The 19,580-nt window shown below is 46.7% G+C and overlaps 1 protein-coding gene across 3 annotated transcripts in view; it reads right to left on the bottom strand.

The window, feature by feature from the left end:
- Positions 1 to 560: 560 nt before the first annotated feature.
- Positions 561 to 19,580, bottom strand: part of MAP2K5 (mitogen-activated protein kinase kinase 5) — a 1,998,137-nt gene continuing 1,979,117 nt past the window's right edge. The window contains exon 23 of one of the 3 annotated variants that reach the window (XM_069625127.1): positions 561 to 3,011. In XM_069625127.1, the coding sequence (XP_069481228.1) occupies positions 2,888 to 3,011 (124 nt within the window). In that variant the 3' untranslated portion in view covers positions 561 to 2,887. The remainder of the gene's footprint in view (positions 3,012 to 19,580) is intronic. The other 2 variants (XM_069625125.1, XM_069625124.1) reach the window with 2 other exon arrangements.

The following is a 19,580-nucleotide window of genomic DNA, read 5'->3' on the forward strand; positions in this document are numbered from 1 at the left end:
AACAAATAAAAGTCAACTTGCCATTGCGTTGGTCAGATTGATGACAGATTTCTATTTCTCCTCGAAGGTGTAGCCTTAGAAGGCTTACCTTACTGGGCAGCTGTTAGGGCCCTTCAAGGGCCTCCCTTTCCTTCAGCGGCGGTGATGTTATTCCCACAGCTTCCATGTGGGTGTGGTCAATGATATATATTTTAATAAAAATGTAAATCCAAACTATGTACCTTTTTGATATATTACTTTTAATAAATAAATAAAATAATGTTCATTTATAAAATGTTAATGTAGTTTGTAATTTATATATATATAAGTTTAAATATCAAATACAAGACACACAAATACACTTTATACTAATTTAAACAAATCCATAAACATTACAAATCCATACAACACACATTATAACTTTAAATTTTGCTTAATGCTATAGAAAAGATACTAACATAAAAATTGTTTTTACAAATTAAAACATTTTTAAAATACCATCATCAATACAAGAAAAGAAAACTTCACAATATATATTATAATATTAATAACATGTAAATCTGCTTTTACATACTTCGTAATATACATACAAGTATTCATATTGAACTTCGAGAACCTTTAATTAGTATTTTTCAAAAAGCTATTATACATAAATGAAATCAAATTCGAATTTTTCAAATTTAAAATTTTGTATTTTTAATTTGGCTCTTTCGAAGGTTTTTATTAACAAGGGTTGGCTGTAAGGAGCGAGCTGGAGGTTGTTACACAAATTATATATAATTTCATGAATATAAACAATTAAAGTTTTACACAACTACATAAAAACAAAATTACAACATTCATATATTTCAATTAAATAATACATTATAACAATAATTTGTAACATGAAATATTACTATAACATTTTACAAACTATTTCAAAACCTTAAACAAAAACACAGGAAATTATCTGACTATTTCCACCAACCTTCTGTGTCTCTGATGCTTCCCTCTGCCTTCCTCCTGCCTCGACCCTTTGTTGTTAACTCTTCTTCTCCTCCTCCCACTCTGCTACTCCTCTTCTCCTACTACTCCCATCACGCTACTGCTGTTCTCTCACAACTAGTATTCCTCCCACATGACTACTACGTCTCCCACTACTACCATTGCGCTCCTCCCACTACTTTACTCCCACTACTTCACTCTTGCTGCTAATCTCCCTCACTACTACTACTCTCCTCATACTACTAGCACACTAGCACTACTCTCCTCCTCCCACTCCACTACACAAACATCCTCATTTCACCCAGTACTATTCAATTCTTTTTTTTTTATTAAAAATGTTTCAGTTTAAATTTAAACTTTTCATTTTATCTTATCACAGTTATGTTTTAAAACTTCATTTTAGCCAATTCACGTTTTCAATTCTATCAATGATCTTCTTCCAGAAATGAAAGATTATGTAAGTCATTCGTTTCTCCGCCCCTGACAATATCCAGGCCCATCTTTGATCAGCACTCAACGTCTTTTGTATTGACTCAAAATAAGATCTGCATATAGTTCTTTCTTTACTGAGGGCGGGGCATGTCATCATAAGGTGATACAGACTTTCTGTCTCGTCCTGATTTTTGCATATCCGACAAAAAATTTCTTTATTCACTAGCTGTTTAGTTCTTACAAGTCTTTCTCTAGTGGGTAGTAAATTAAGCCGGAATTTCAAAAAAAACATTCTTATTTCTTTGTCCGGAAATATCACCAGGTACGGTGGGAGGACGTTGATCGGTCTAATTTCTGCTTTACTTGCTATATTTTCTTTGTATCGAATTATACATTCATTAGTTCTTATCCAATCTTGGTACATTAATCGTTTCTTGGCATGTTGAGGCCTCATTTGTAGCATTTCTTCTGTTATGTCTTCATTTCCCAATGCTCTTAGTATTTGTTGTTTCCATTTAGACAGGGCCCTACCGTTTATTGCATTATGCTTTGCTTTGAAAATTTCTAATGCCGGGATAGTTTGTTCCCCAGTTATTTTCCGATACAGATCAAATTTTTTCCAAAGTACCACTGATGCCAGTGCTTGCACTGCAATTTCTGCTCGGATATGGGTTATCGGGAACGATTTGGGCAGCCTCATTATTTTCCGCCAAAACGTTGCTTCCAAAATTGCCCATATCTTGTCCGACAGATTAATCAGTGTTTCACTTCTATATGTCAGGATAGGGATAACTTTACTCCTATAGAATGCAATGATCGGTTGGTACGAAAATTTGCCATATTTTTCGTGGCGTAGTTCAATTCACATTTACTCTTTACACTAACTTCTATTCACCTGCCACACAAACATGCACACTCACCCTACAGTAGCCCTGCACTCAATAACCAATACCTCACCTCTCGCCAATAAATGGCACCACACTCTGCCACTCCTCCTTTCCTCCTGCTGTTCTCTTAGTTCACCTCTGATTCTGACCTCAACCCGAATAACTGACACCTCCTGTGTCCTGTCCCTTCTTAACATTTTCCCTCCCTCAGTCCTGATTGGCCAGCTTCGCAAGCCAATCCTGAGTAATCGGCCCCTTTTGGAAGGTGTATGTGCAAGGGGAAGTCTTTAAAAGGAGACTAAGCCCTGTCCTGAAGATGTTGCATTTTTAAAAAGACATTAAATATGGGCAACGCCCTGCTCACTTTATCCAGATGGGCTTGTCGAACAACTAAGGTAATGGCAGCCCCATACAGGCAATGTTCAAGTTGGTGTTTCGGAATTTCACCAGTAAGGTAAGTTCTTTAAGGGTGAGCCGGGTCTGTCTCAACAGTCTTTGGTGGTCTAAGGGGCCAGCTTGTGCATGCAGTGTCCACCTTTGCTGCTGGGCAGCCTTGCTTTGTTTCCTGAACGTCATGTAGGGGCACAGCTCTCTTTGGTGGCTCTCTATCCCCTCTTGTCGGGGAGCTCAGTGTTTGACTTGGCTGTGTTTGCACTGCTGGCACATCTAGTAAGCAGTTGATCTTGGTGCTTGGTTTCTCTTCTTTGTTCTCGCCCATCTTGGCGATCTCTGTAAAAGAAAAAAAAACACTGTTGAGCATTTTGGCAACGAGGTATGGCATGAACTCCTCTAAACTCCATTGATGCTACAACCCCCCAAACCCCATCGGAAAGCACTGGCTCTTCGCTAGCACAATGCCTAGCTCTGCACCAGGAGCTCACCCCATATACCTTACTAAGCCTCCAGAACGAAAGAAATTGTCAACACAACACCCACCATGGGCAACCACTGATACCCTCCATGGGTCATCCAGTGCACCTTTCCTCTCCTGAAGCCTTACCACCCAGTGCGCAAGCCATCCCTTACCGTTAGCACCTACTGCTACACTGTGCCCGCTACCTACTTCCTACCCGCAATGGTCAAGCTCACATCACTACTCTCCCCCTAACTATGGTTGCACCATGCCCCACCTCTGCTCCAGCACCACTAGCCCATCCCTCCAGCCACATACAGAATGCAATACAGTGCCCCTCACCAGTCAACCTTGCATCACACCAAACCAACAGAGTGATCTCTCCACCCCTACACCATTGGCAGTCTCCTCCATCTACCTCAAACCAAGCATCAAACCACATAGCACTACCCAGCAAGCTACAGCAAAAACGACACATACTAGCATAGACCGAGCGTCGCAGCCTGCACCTGCTCACCAGCCAACACAACCACAGCCTACCCTTGTAACACCCAACACAGAAACAACTTTCTTAGCTATTCTACCATTGCCCCTGCCCTCCTCAACCCTGCACACCATCATGCTCCACGCAAGGAACAACTGCCAACCCTGTTCCCATCACCCTTAGCCCACCACCTACCTCCTCATTCTCTTGCTTATTGATCAATGCCAAATCTATTGTTGCCCACGCTCTGGATATTCATGACCTCCTCACAACGAACAACACTGACATCCAAGCCATCACTGAAACTTGACTAAACCTTTTGGCAGGACCCGCCATATCCATTGCAATACCACTTGGATATGCTGTTCTATGAGTGGACACACGACCAGCAAAGGTGGAGGAGTCAGTTTCATCTATAAAAACGCAGTCTCTCTATGTGCCAAAGCAACCTCCCCTATCCCACATTGTGAACTCATCTCCACCAAACTAGCCTGCTCACCCAACTCATCCATTGCCATTTACCTAATCTACTGAGCACCTGGCCCCAAGCATCCTTTGAAGAGGACTTCACCCAATTCATATTTTATTTTATTTATATATTTATAACGCGCCGCCGCTCGCAGGCATCAGGGTGTGACAGAAACACGAAGGGTGAAGAGATCACGGGACTACGTAAAACAGAGAAGAGAAGGACTCAACATGAGTCCGAAGCTGAGTTTGTAACAGATTACCGAAAGAGTAATGTTTTCAGCTGCTTTCTAAAGGAAAGATAATTACTTTCCAGCCTAAGATTAGCCAGAAGCTCATTCCAGAGAGCAATTGCCTTGGTGGGAAAGGCCCTCCCAAGTCCGGTGGCTTTTACTCTGGTATGGCTGGATTTGAGTAGCCCTTGTTTAGCTGATCTTAAACATTGGCTAGGTTCGTACCAGTTAAATTCCTTTTTGGGGTATGATGGAGCCGAGCAGTGTAAGCAGCGATGGACCAACTTCAAGGATTTGAATTTAATGCGCTCCTCTATGGCGAGCCAACGAAGGCCTATTCTGTCTTGGGTAATATGGTCACGCTTGGGTTTCCTAGTGATGGATCTGACAGCGTTGTTTTGAATAATTTGGCATTGTTTAATGCAGTTGTTGCTAGACCCAAGCATCAATGCATTTCCATAATCGAGTCGGGACAGGATGGTGGCTCTAGCGATGGTGGCGCTATTTTTGGCGTTGAGGAATGGCCTAATACGCCATAGTAGTCTCTGATAGTACTGGCAGTTTCTTTTAAGGTATGAGACCTGTGCCTCCGATCCCAGAGAGGATTGCAGGTACATGCCGAGTGTTTTAACTTTGTTTGTGACTATGATGTTGGAGTCTTTAATGTTAAATGTAGAATAGGCAGGGCCTAGATTAGATAGGGCTTTTGTGGATCCAAATGTGATGAGTTCTGTTTTTGAACCATTCAGGCACATCCAGTGAGCCTTCATCCAACTCTCTATGGTGTTATAGATGGCTGACAGTATGCTATTGTCTGTAGCATGGTCTCCACAAAGTTATATGATCAATTGTGTGTCGTCTGCGAAATTAGTGAAATAAATCCCCAGCTGTGAGAGGAGGGCGCAGAGACAACGAATGTATGAATTGAAAAGGAGAGGGGAGAAGCTGGCTCCCTGTGGGACGCCGCAATCCACGGAGTTAGAACTAGTGGAATGTCCGCCCCAGGTGATTTTGGAGTTGCTGTCCTCCAAAAAGGAGGATATCCATTCAATGGCTTCATCAGAGCAGTTTCCTGCTTTTCCTAGGGCCTCTCGGAGTTTCCCATGATCTAATAAATCGAACACTGCCGAGAGGTCCAGGAGGATGAGCAGGCCGGCCTTTCCTTTGTCTAGGATACTCAGCATTTTGGATTGAAGGTCAGTAGTGCTGATTCAGTCCTATGTGCACTTCTGAATCCAGATTGCTGGGGGTGTAATAAGTCGTGCTTGTCCACATACTCTTGGAGCTGGTGCGTAGCTATTTTATCGAGAATCTTCAACAAAAAATTACAATTTGTAATAGGTCGAAGATTGGCCGGATTTTGCTGGTCCAGACCCGGCTTTTTCACCAATGGTGTAACTGTAACTGTTTTTATGCTGGTGGGAACATTCTGGTCTCTAAATGACGAGTTTGCCATACGAGATAGAAAGGGTGAAAAAAGTCCTGCGTTATCTAGGATGAATTTGGGGAGTAATATGTTTTCGGGGCATGAGGTACAATTCATATTAGAAAGGGTATTCAGCATGATTTCTGGTGAGATTGGTGTGAACTGAAATGTGGGTACTTTAACTTCAGGGTCAGCCTTGTTATGGGTAAGAGGAGTATCTATGACTTTGCAATTTAGGATGGTGTCTCTAGCTTTTAGAATCTTTTGTGAAAAGGCGGTTTGAACTTTTTCACAATCTGTCATGGTTGGCAAGAAAGGTGGGGTGAGAGTGGGTGGCTTCTCAAAGGTTTTTAATATTTGGAACAGTTTTCCCGTGGAGTTGGATGCACCGGTAATTTGCTCATTATAATAGTTTTTCTTTGTTTCGGTTATTTTAGTTTTATACAAAGTGTCGGATTTCTTCCATTTATCTTTATTGGATTCTGTAGGGGTTTTGAGCCACTTTCTTTCAAGTTTCTTTTTGGCTGTTTTAAGGGTGTCTAGTTCGCTAGTGTACCAATTTTGGTGGTTAGAGTTGGGGCGAGCTTGTTTGTTTTTGAGTGGGGCCTTCTTGTCCAGAAGCTCTTGAAAGTGATTGTTATAAGTAGTTATGTTAAGATCACAGGGGTCGTCATCTGTGGTTTTATCCATAATGTATGTTATCCCCTGCGAGAGGATGTCTGGCGTAATTTTCTTGAAGTTTCTGCTCTGGATTATTTTGGGCAGATTGTCAAGGTAGGCTTCGATTTTATAGTGATCGCTCCAAATACAGGGCTGTGTATTTGTTACTGTGAGGTCAACATTGTTTGTAACGATCCAATCAAGTTGGTGGTTAGATTTGATGGTGGGGCCATTATTAACAATCGAGTAGCTGATGTTAGAGAGATTTTTTTCTAGGCCAATAGCCTCTTTGTCGGAAGGGTTGCCCCGCTATCTGTTTAGATCACCAAGGAGTACTATGCCGGTATTCTTGCCTTTAAGGTTGTTTAGGATATGGAAAAGGTCGTCATTAAAGTCAGAGATAAGAGATGGTGGTCTATAGATGGCAATGAAATTAATGCAGTTGTTATGGGAAGGAGTAAGTTTGAGGTGAATCCACTAACCTTAAACCATCTACCCAGCTCATCATCCTAGGTGACTTCAATCTAGGATACAATGACCCCCTAGACACACATGCAGCAGCCCTCTCCAAAACTACAGCTCCCCTCGGCTGCACTCAACGTATCATCGACCCCATCCATGTACATGGCTGTACATTGGATTGAATCTTAGACCACAACTGTAACATAACTATTCTAACTCCTACTGCCCATGGACCGAATTGCCTTCACCATTCCCATTCCCAATAGCTGTATCAGAAGGCCCACATCTCTGCCCCCCCACCACCTTAATACAAAGCTTCCGTAACCTGATTAAGTAACGCCTGCTCCTGCAGCTCAACCCCTACACACTGACCAACCTAAACACTAATTTGCTAGTTGAACATTACAACGGCATGCTAGCTAATGCCATCGAGAACCTAGCCCCGTCCATGCCCCGGAATTCAAAGAACCCTAGGCATAGAAATACCCGGTTCACTGCTAAAATGGAAATACTTTGTGCAAAATAACGAGCAGCAGAAGCTGCCTGGCAGGAATCCCCAACTACCCTCAACAAACTACGCTTCAAAGATGCATCCGGAGAATACAACAAGTATACCCAAAAGACTAAGCATTAGGCTCCAGCAAAAGGATCACAGAGGCAGCCTCAAATTCCCAAGAACTATTCACTATACTTTGTGAATTAGTATCCCCTATTACCACCCTTCGATCATGAAGAAAGAAATCACTTGGTGCAGCAAAATCCAAGAAGCCCTCATCAACAAAGTCACACAACTACAGGACAAAATGAAGCCTAAAGCAACGGTCAAGTTAATGAGTTTGTCACTCCACATGATTCCCCTAACTGAACACTTCAAGTTCAAACCTATCCCAGAGACTGACCCAGCCACCATTATCAAAAGACTCAAGCCTTCCCGTTGGAAGGGTGACATTTGGCCAGGCACACTGGTGAAAGAACCTGAAGCGGCCAGCTGGATCGCCGCCTTCATTGACAACAGAATCCTGAGAGTATTTGCAGACGAGGTGGCCGCAACCCCCACTCCCATCTCCTGTGATGTACCTCAAGGCTCCTGTGTCTCCCCCCTCTCTACAACATTTATACTAAACCCCTATTTGAACGCCTTGATTCACTGGGCATCACCTTTACGAACTATGCAGATGATACCCAGATTCTTATTCCCCTGTCTGGCAATTACGATCAGAACTCAGTGAAAGTAAACATATTCTACGAAAATGATGAAACTTGGGATGGCCCAACACCATCTATGTTTGAAGATTGAGCTCCTCATAGTTGGGTCACCAACCCGCCTGTCTAACCTCGAAACAGCCTTCGAGTCCTTTGACATCAACTGCCACAAAATCCTCATCTCCCGACAGTGAAAACCCTGGGTGTTCACCTTGACGCCACACTCAACATGACACTGCAAATAAGTCACATCACTTCCTTTGCAGCCTACACCACCAAATTGATACGGACCAGTAATCCATTCCTTTCTACTCACTACTGACTCAAACTAGACTATTGAAACGCTTTGCTCTGTGGCCCCTCTGAGAAAAATGTAAACAGGCTCCAGGTCACACAAAACAATGCCCTCCATGCAGCACTGGACATAAGCAAGTATATCATAGCATATCACTGAGGCAAGAAAATCTGTCCACTGGCTTCCTGTCAAAGAAAGGATTAACTTGAAAATCCTTTCTATTGTTCACAGATGTCTGACAAACAATGCACCTACCTACCTTGTTCAGACAATCTCTCCCCACGTGTGACCCAGGCCCCTGAGATCCGCTGAGAGCCACTTTCTGGTCAGGCCAAGATTCAGATGCAGAAAAGCCGGGGGCTCAACCTTCCCAGTCGTGGCAGCTAACCTTTGGAACAAATTATCCCTGCACCTGCGATCTGAACCATCCTATCACACCGTCTGAAAACACCTAAAGACACACTTGTTTAACTAATTAAGACTAGGCGAACTGAGATACCTTATTCCCTATGTCTGTATCTAGCGCCTAGATGCCCATGGTGGCGGCGGGAACCTTTATAGGCTCCCACAGTGGAAGCTAGATAATAGCAGGCAGCAGGGCCATCTTAACAGTTTCAGGGACCCGGGGTACAGACAGCCTTGAGGCCCCCCTCCGAAACCCATGTCCTACTGCCACCCCCTCCAAACCCATGTCACCCCCCACTGAAGCCCATGCCGCCTCCGAATGTGAAAAATGAAGGGATTAAATATCTCGAGTCCAATTCAACAGCTACTCCTCTAAGTGTAGCATCTAGACACTTAGTCAAACACAGGACTGGCAAAAAGCAACCGAACACAGGGAACGATTTGCAAAGAGTGCTTTAATGAGATTGCCATTGAAAACACTTTTGTAAATCAGGCCCTGAGGCTGCGAATGTAGTCCCTAGAAACAGAATAAAGTATGAACACGCCCACAAATCAGCACCTTGGTGATGGCATGCACATAAACAGAGCCCTCAGAAAATAGCAAGTACAGCGCCGGAACATGGAGTGAAATAGCATAAACGAGTCACCTTGGAGTAGTGCGCGCTTCAGAGAGTAAATGGTAGATTCGTCATGGCCTGCAAACCAAAGTGAGCTGCTGAAATACACACCTTGCATAAATGCAAAAGACTGGAGGAGAAACAAGCACACTCACTTCACACCAGAAGTGTGGAGGGTCCGAGGCAGCCCTGGCAGGGTTGGCTGTGGCCCACAGGTGGGCAGGAGTGGGCTAGGGAAGCAGCTGACAACCCTGAAACAGCAGAGCCGAGGAATCAAAGAGACAAATAAACGACAGCAACAGTGCAAATTATAGACCGTTTCTGCCCTCCAAGCCTATACGAGGAACCATCAGCGTGTTTTGAAATCGTTCTGGGAAACGTGCACCCTGTATGTAAAATGGAGGTCACAATTACAACGTGCGTTTCAGAATATTTAATACATAGTCAAGAAGAGCCAGCCAACCCCCAGCCCCAAAGTGAAGAATGACACAGTTAATTAAAGTCACCAATTTCAACTGCCCCACCTCAGATGTCACTGCTTTCAGCTGGTCAAGAGATGCCACCCCTTACACTTTCCCACCATCTCGGAGATGGTGGCTTTCGCCTGCTGCGTCACCCCTTTCTCTTGCTCGTGAGATGTCCCCCATTTCACTTGCTATTTCAGAGATGGTGGCTCTCACCTGCACCACCTCAGATATATCTCCCACTCAAGCCCACAGCATCTTAGATAGGTCACCACTTTCACCTGCCTCATCTCGGAGATGTCTGCACTTTCACCTTCCCCATCTGACATGAGCACACTATATATAATATGCAGAGCTTCAAACACCTGTTAACCGCAAGTCCCTCCTAGATCGCTCTCCGATTTCCAGTCTCTTACCCCCACTCTCGTTCCTCTTCCTTACCAATTTCTCTCATCCCCTCTATTCTCTGTCAAAATCTCCTTTCTCTTTTTACTGTGGTCCTCAGTACTCTTTCCGTCTCCCTCGTCTGTCTCTGTCATCTGTAATCACTTCCCACCCAGGCAACTCGCTTCCTTGATTTGTCACTGCCTCTCTCCACTCTTTTTACCCCTGTTCCACCATCGTCATCCAGCCACACTTTCTTCATTCCTTCTCTGCATCTAGCCTACAGATTTCCCTGCATGCATAGACTGCCCCGTGCCAGGCACCCAGGGCAGCGTCTACGGCCAGTGTGTACAGTACACCGACTGTGCTGTCTGTGCCCTGGCCCTGCTATGGGGCGCCCTCAAAATTAAGAATTAACATGATTTACACCTTCGTAAACACACATTGCTACTTACCTGGCAGCAGAGCTCCGGGTTGAGGACTTCTCCTCAGGGAGACAGGGAGTGGGTGGGGGACAGGGTAGCCGGTTAGGTTAGGCTAGGCTAGGCAGGGATGATTGAAACCTTGGGAGGCTTCATCGAGAACAAAGAGCAGCACATGGGGCCTTGTGCCGAGCTGGACTGTTGCACTGCAGAAGAGTCTTGAAGAATACACACTCACAAGTTAGAATGTAACTAAATGCCATTGGCTCAGGAAGCTGCTACATGCATGGCAACAGGCTTCTGATTCATCATTGGTTGGGGCAGAGGCAGAGCCAGGACAACACGAGGCTCATCAATCACAATTGTTTTTTCTGGTCAACAAATTTGTTTCAGCCAGACACACTGGCACGAGAGTGATCACGTGGCTGTAGAATCTGTAATTGAAATGCTGGGGTGGGGGAGGGCACTGGCAGAGCACAGAGCAGCAGAAATATCAGAGACTTATACTTGCTCAATTATGTTGTTGAACTTTAAGAAAGTCCTCGGAGTGGAGCCCTCTCTCAGCAGCACATCATTTCACGTGCCCAGCCCAGCCAGTCCAACCAACCAACATATTAACACGTGGGGGCCCCCTCCAAGGAACCCGGGATGGGGGCCCGGGGCACGTGCCCCGTTTGCCCTCCCATAAAGACGGCTCTGGCAGGCAGGACTTAAGGTACAACAGTTCTCATTAAAAGCTCAGTTAACCAATAACATTTAAATGTTTACGAAACACCACACTTGAAGCCTGTTATGCCAGGGAAGGCATGGGGGGTGAAAAAGGGGGTGTGGGGGGAGTCCAGGCCCTATATAATGCAGAGCTTTTGTAAGAAGGTGCTAGGGTTCATTGTGAAAACCGACAACTAAAAATGGAGACTGGGAGTTGGGGAGAGAAAGAGGAGAGGGAGAAGAGAATAGGAGCAAAGGTGGAACACAAGGAGTTGGAGAAAAGAGCAGAGTGAGAAGAAAGGGAAGGAGAAGAGGTGGACATACAGAGTTTGAGAGAGGAGGAGGCTGATAGCAAAAAGGAGAGTAGGTGGGTGAAGAAAGAGGAAGAGTGTGTGAGGAGAAAAGGAGGGTGACCGTGCAAGAGAGGAAATGGTGGGAGAAAAAGCATGTCTGGCTCGCAACTCTACCAAGGGGCGCAGAAGTTCGCCTACCTGAGTCGACGTCGCCCCAAACTCAGGCTGAATCAAGCTCCTAAAGTTGTTTTTTATTTACAATTTGCTATTATCCACATCTCCGTGCCCGTCCTCTTACCTTTGGGTGCCTCTGGACCGGACTTTGCTGGATTTTGGACCCTCAGTGCTTCTAGCGGCTGCTTCTCCTCCTTGTGCGTTCCTGCTCCCGTCCCTTGGCGTGCGCACTGGGCCTCTGCTGCCACTGCAAGGCTCCTCTGCTGGTCTCCTGCCTGCTGCCTCCCTCCTGGTATCCGCCTGCACCTGCGGTGGTAGCGTCTCCGGACTCCATTGCTGCCTCTCTTCTGCTTTCTCCTGGTCCGCCTTGCTCCTGGACTGGTCGCTTCTCTGTGCTGCTCTGCTACCTCTCTCTTGCCTCCTCGTCCGGATCCTGCACTGTTGGTTCCAGAGCACCTTTGCTGTACCCCCCCCCTTCTCTGCAGCGGACTCGGCGGCATCTGACTGGCCTCCCGGCCCTGGTCCTGACTGGATCTGCGGGACTGGTCGCTCTACGTGCATCGCTGCTGCCTCTCTATCACCTCCTCATTCTGCTCCATTGGCTTTGCTCCCAACGACTGCAGCCCCACCCCTAGCTGATCTCTTTGAGGCTCCGGGCCCTTCGGCACTCCTCTGCTTGCAGGTGGCTCCTCCTGGACTCCCGCACCTCCTCCCACATCATTGGGGTGGCGTGGCCGCCTTCTTGTTGCAGCCCTCGGTCCTCCTCTACCTACAGGTGGCTTCTCCTGGACTTCTGCACCTCCTCCTACACCATCAGGAGTACTGTAGCTGCCTTCCTGCTGCTCCTGCCCTTCAATCCTCCTCTGCTCCCTCCTGGACTCCTAAACCTCCTTCCACACCATCAAGGGACCATGGCCGCCTTGTTGTTTATGCCCTTCGGTCCTCCTCTGCCTGCAGGCAGCTTTCTCCTGGACTCCTGCACCTCCTCCTACACCGTCCGGGGTGCTGGGGCTGCCTTTTTTGTTGCTGCCCTTCGGTCCTCCTCTGCCTTCAGGCGGCTCACTCCTGGACTCCTGCACCTCCTCCCACACCAACCAGGTTCTGCAGCCGCCTTCTTGTTGCTGCCCTTCAGCCCTCCTCTGCCTTCAGGTGGCTCCCTCCTGGTCTCCTGCACCTCCTTCTACACTGTCAAAGGTGCTGCAGTTGCCTTCTTTGTTGCCCCTGCCCTTCACTCCTCCTCTGCCTTCAGGCAGCTCGCTCCTGGACTCCTGCACCTCCTCCCACACCATCAAGGCGCCGCGGCTGCCTATTGGTTGCTGCCCTTCAGTCCTCCTCTCCCTGCAGGTGGCTCCCTCCTGGACTACTGCTCCTCCTCCTGCAATGTCATGGGTGCAGCGGCCACCTTCTTTGTTGCTCCGGCCCTTCAGTCTTCCTCTGCCTGTGGGTGGCTCCCTCCTGGACTCCTGCATCTTCTCCCACACCTTAGGGGTGCCGCGGCTGACTTCCTTCGTACTCCTACTCTCCAGTACTCCTCTGCTGCGGGCTGCTCCTGGATTCCTGCACCTCACCCCACAACACCAAAGGTACCGTGGCTGCTCTGGCCTCAGCTCCACCGGCCTTATTGCCAACGACTACTACCCCTCCTCCGGCTGAGTTTCTTCAGTGCTCCAGCCCTCAGTCCTCCACTGCCTGCAACCGCCTTCCTTCTGGACTCACCACCATTGACTTTACTTCCAACGGCTTTTCACCCCTCCTCTGGCTGACTCTTTTTCAGTGCCCCGGCCCTTCAGTTCGCCTCTGCCTGTCTCCTGCTGTCACCTGGACTCTGATCCTGATTCTTTGTTTGGATCCTACCACCACTTAGCCTTATTTCAACCATTTAGCAATCCACTTGCTACCTTCCCATTACCAACTCGCTCTCCCTCTCTGCCTTCTTCCCCCTCCCATCCCTTCTCTTCACTCTTACTGGTCACCAACCATCACCTGACCCCATTATACTATAGTCTACTATCTCCTGCTTGACCCTCCCTCTGCCCCTCACAAACTCTCCTGCTCTACCCCCACCTACTGCCTCCTAAATCCCTCTTTTCTCACCCCTGCCTCTTTACTGGTCCTCCTCCAACCATCTCCACCTCAACCTACAGACCTCTTCCCTCTCCATTCTCTTACCCTTCGCAATATCTCAGCTCCCTGTAATGCGCATCGCTAGATTCCTCCCTTCTTTTCAACCTCTCTTCTTACCTTCTCATTGCTGCCCCCTCCTCTCCTTATGTCCATCCCCTTGCTCAACCCCCTCCCCGTTCACCCTCTTCCATTGCTCCCCTTCCTCATCGTCTTAACTTCATCTACCCCCCAATCCAACCTTCCAACTTAATTAATATTGCTCTTGGAATGTCAGATCCCTCTGAAATAAGACCGCAGCCGTCCTGGACATGTTCTTTCATCTCAATCTTCACTTTCTCTGTTTAACTGAAACTTGGATCTCACCTCACAACTCAACTGTCCCTGCCTCTCTCACTACCCATTCCTCATCTTTTTCTCACATCTCTCGTCCCACTGGTCGTGGCGGTGGAGTGGGCATCCTCTTCCATCCTAAATACCTTTCATCTACATCTTCACTGTCCCTTCCTACTTTCTCTTCATTTGAATACTTACACAAATCTTTTACTCATCCTCATCCCATCTCCTTCCTAATCATCTACAGACCTCCTGCCCCCCTCTCCTCTTTTTATGATGACCTTGACCACCTCCTCTCTCTCATCTCCCCCTCCCCTTCTCCCCTCACTGTACATGGTGATTTCAACCTCCACCTTCCTACTTCCCCTCAACCCTCCCCTCTTCTCTCGACCCTTGACTCTTACCTTCTTTCTCTGCTTCCCTCTTCTCCGACTCACTCCTCTGGCTCCACACTTGATCTCATCTTTATTTCCTCCTACTTTTCCTCTCCTGTCTCCTCCTTACCCAGCTATCTATCTGATCATGCTCTGCTCTCTTTCTCCCTTACCCCCAGCACTCCACCTTCCTCTCCTTTACCCTCCTCCACATCTTTTACTCGACGCGACCTCTGGAACTTTTGCCCTTCATTCTTCCTTGATACCTGCTCTTCTTCTCTTCATCCCCTCTCCGATTTCTCCTTCATCCCAGCTGACCTTGCCTTATCCTCTCTATCCTCCTCTATCTCATCTAGTCTCGACCAACTCTACCCCCTCTCCTCTTTCCGCCCTTCTCGTAAACCTTCCCAACCCTGGCTCTCTCCTCACCTCTTGTCCATGCGTCGTCTCCTTCATCGCTTTGAGCGTTGCTGGCTAAAACCCTCCACTCTTCCTAACCAAACCTCCTACTTTTCTTATCACTCCTTATATGACTCCTGCCTTAACTCTGGCAAATGTGCATACTTTTCTAACCTCCTTTACTCCCAAGCCTCTCATCCTCGTATCTTTCAAACCCTCTCTCATCTCTTCTCCCCCTCCCTCTCCTGACCCCTCTTCTACTTCTCCTCTTTCTCCTTCCAACTTTGCGAACTTCTTCTCTGAAAAGAAATATTTCTCTTCGCCAACAAATCGTCTGTACTCCTTTTTCCCCTCCTTTCCTCTCCTTACACCCCCCCTCAGCTCACATGTCTAAATTTTCTATCACTCCCTCTGATATCTCTCTCCTCCTAACTAAATCCCATCCTACTGCCGCCCTTTCTGACCCCATTCCAACCCTTCTTATTCCCAAGATTGACCCCCCTCTCATTCGCTACCTAACCTCCTTCTTCAACGCTTGTTTATCCACGGCCACCTTCCCTTCTGCCTTCAAGCATGCCACTATTCCCTACACTAAAAAAGCCTTCTGCTAATCCTCCTCTCGCCTCCAACTTTCATCCGATCTCACTTCTACCTTTTCTCTCTAAATTCTACTAATTATTAGCTTATTCTCAGCTCTCAACTTTTGTCACTACCCACTCTCTCCTTCCCCCCTCTCAATCTGGATTCCGCCCTAAAGACTCCATTGAGTCCGCTCTTACCTATGTCCTTAACTCCCTCTTTACCGCTCGCTATTCTAAGCATTCCTCAATCCTCATCCTCCTTGACCTCTCTGCTGCCTTCGACACTGTCGATCACCCCTTACTTCTCAATACTCTTTCCTCTCTTGGATTCAAAGGCTCTGTTCTTAACTGTCTCTCCTCTTACCTCTCCCACCGCTCTTTCGCTGTCTCTTGGGCAGGACGAACCTCTACTACCTTCCCTCTTGAATACGGCATCCCCCAAGGCTCTGTCCTCTGACCCTTCTTATTCTCTCTTTACACCTCACTCCTTGCCCCTATCATCTCCTCCTTCGGGATTTCTCACCATTTCTACGCCGATGACACCCAGCTGTTCCTCTCCTTTTCCTCCTTCACCTCTGACTTACATCTCAACCTCTTACTGTCTTACTGCCATTAAAGACTGGATGTCATCTCGCCATCTCTCTCAACACTGAAGTCTTGTTCTTTCCTTCTAACTCCCTACCCTCTGCATCTCCCCCTCCTTCTATCCATTTTCCCCCTTCTAATCTTCCAATTTCCAACCATGCTCATAATCTAGGTATTTACTTTGACTCTTCCCTCTCCTTCTCTCATCAGATCTCCCTCACTTCTCGGGCATGTCACGATCATCTCTTCAACATCTGTAAAATCTGCCCCTCTCTCACCTTCCATGCTACCAAACTTCTAATCTCCTCTCTCATCTTTTCTCTCCTTTTCTATTGTTCTTCTCTCTTCCCGCTTCCCATCTTACCCCCTCAAATCCCTTTATCACTCTGCCATACATACTCTTTGTTTACTCTCTCCCCATGACTATCTCCAACTCACTTTCTTACCTAGGATGGCTTCCTTTCCACTCCCAACTTAAATTTCACTTCCTTTGTCTTGCCTTTAAATCTCTTCATGACCTTGCCCCTCCTTACCTCTCTTCTCTCCTCTCATTCTATACCCTCTCGCTTCCTTCATTCTGCTGATCTCTTCTTACTTTCTGTTCCCCCACCACCATGTGCCTCTTCTCGTTTCTGCTCCTTTCAGCTCCTTGCCCCCTTACACTGGAACTCCCTACCTCTCTCTATCCGCTCATCTCCCACCTATTCCGCCTTCCGCTTCTCATTCAAAGAACAACTTCTTCCCTCCCCTCCCTGATACCTTCCCCCTCTCTCATCCCCTCCCTGCTTCTAATACCCTCTCACTGTTCTCCTTATCTTAATCTTTTCCAGGTCTCTCCTGTGATGATCTCTCTTTTGTTGCTTGCTTCACTCATTACTCTCTCTCTCCTTCTCTTTCCTCCCCTACTCCCCTCCTCTACTACTTGCAAATTGTTTTAAATGCCGAAATTTATGGTTTGATTAATGTATACTGTTTTGATTCCACTGTTCCATGTTTTATGTTTCTTGTTGTTAACTGCCTTGGATTAAGGCGCTATATAAAACAATAAAATACAGATAGGTGTAAGGTGTTAGCATGTAGATGGCTGAACCCTAACACTAATAAGGGGAAATTGGGCACAGGTAGAGAGGAACGGGAGCTTAGTGAAGTCTGGAGGAGGTGCAGAGGAGGCATGAGAAATGAAGAGGGTGCTAAGGGAAGGTCCTGTAGGTGTGTCATTATAGCATGTGGCAAGATAGTCAGCGGAGAGAGAGAGAAAGAGATAGAGAGCGAGCGAGCAAGCGCCATAGAGCCAGGACCCGGAGAAAGGGCTGTGGTGGGAGGTGTAGTGAGTGGAAACTATGCAGTGGCTTCCTGCCTGCTTACTGCCATGTGCCTTATTGAGAAACTGGCTTTATGGGATCAGACATTTCAGTACTATAAGGGTCAACCAGCCTGTGTAATCTTTTCTCATCTAAAGACAGAGTTTGATTTCTTTATTGTGCATTCTATCAAGCGCAGGGGGGAGAAATGTGTTGTACATTGTTAGGCAGAATTGCATGCAGTACCCTCTGGGACCACCACATACAATTAGGACTACATGTGTAAGCAAAACCAACCTTTGGTATAAGTCTGTACTACACAGTTTTGTGGTAGCGAGCTGAGCAGCCAGGCTCATCTCTAGAGGGAATGTGAGCAGTACAAGAGGTTACACAGAGGTCTTACAATCACAGTGGTTCAAGTAGACACTTACACTCAAGGTTTCTTGGTAAAACACTTATTAATTTATTACACAATCATTTAGAAAACATTCACTGGAAGCAGGAAACTTAACATTATACACAAACACACTTCAATATCAAACCAATACGTTTCTGAACAAATTGGGCCCCACTGAAATAGGAGCAAAATGGCATTTCAGTTACTTTCAAAGGGAGAAAAAAGACACGTTAGCAGAATAGATCACAAATACTTTCTTAGGCAGTGCAAATAGTTATACTTCACTAGAGGACTCGATTCAGCTCAATATGCCTAGGCCAAAGTCAATGGACTAGTGTCATGGATAGGAAAGAGCAATTCTTGAAGTAAACGGTAAAGTTTTTGCCAAAGTTCTCAGAAGTAGTTTGTACGAAAAAGAATCATATGTTGGGTCACAAGCTGATTAGGCCTGCAAGTTGGGAAAGTTCCACAAACATTCACTGCGAGAGTGGCGTTCTCTCAATCGGGTTGGCACAGTACCTTAGTATGAAGAAAAAGATGCAGCAGAGGACGTTGGTTCCTGGCAGTTCCTGCAGATCTCACTGTTCCTGAGCCTCAGTCGTGGGGACAAGAGGGAGGACTTCGGGGGACTCCTGCACTGCACGTGATCTGAAAACGCTGAAAAATTGAGTCACTTTGGTTCGAGTAGTTGTCATCAAGCACACAAGCTGGTGTCTTTGCCTCTTGTTAATCCTTACCAGCTCCGAGAATGGTATCCAGGTAAAGCTTACGAGTTAATTGGTCCCACCAACTGAAAGGAAGAAGTCGTCCTTGAAGAGGCTTCTCTGTCGAGATGAACTTGGCAATTCGGACCTGCAGCAGGGCTTCACCAGGCAAACCAATGGTCCAGGAGTTGCAGCAGCCGTCCTCTTCCAGCTCATCTTCAGTTCTTTCGTTCCAGTGGTCGACTCTGCTTTCCAGTCCAGGGGACTCGCCTTTTAAACAGTTTTCTCCCATTCATTCCAGCCTAGCTGTCACTCACCCAGCAGGGTGGCTGTCCTTGATAGTGCATTTGGGTCTCCTAGGAGACTAAGCACAGGGAGTTTCGGGCACCTCCCTCACTTCCTGCCCACCCCAGACACTCAGACTCCAGAGGCGGACTTCAGTCCTGAAGCCTGCCAAAGGCATAGAAACAAAGGAAGCAAACCTGGTTTGGCGCGCAGAGACAAACACTAGAAGGACCTTTCCAAAAAGAAATGGCGAAAAAAGAAGACCGGGTCCTGTTTAAACAAAGGGGCTTAAGGTGCCATCTTGAAAAACATGGCTCCTGCGATTTGTAGCTACCGGTGTTCACGGTTGAGAAAAATCATGGTAGTTCGTTCTAAAACCACTGCCACCAGCCATTTCGATAGAAAATGGTAGCATTTGACTGCTACATGGTTTCTAGACACAGGCAATACTAGGTAACCCCTCCAGCACTCTATAGGAAGATAGTGCGTGCTGGGTGTAGGAATTTAAAAAGACTAGTAAAGTCAATTTAACCTTACATTCTCTGGGAAACAGTAGTTGATCCCAGAGAAGGTATTTAAACCTTCGGGAAGTCTAAAAAGACATCCCTGTGTCACTGCACTGCGGGTGCTGTGTAGCACACACATGAAAAGATGCCTATGGAGT

The sequence above is a fragment of the Ambystoma mexicanum genome, chromosome 11 (assembly GCF_040938575.1).
Source record: "Ambystoma mexicanum isolate Mex_15411 chromosome 11, UKY_AmexF1_1, whole genome shotgun sequence".
Classification (NCBI taxonomy): Eukaryota; Metazoa; Chordata; class Amphibia; order Caudata; family Ambystomatidae; genus Ambystoma; species Ambystoma mexicanum.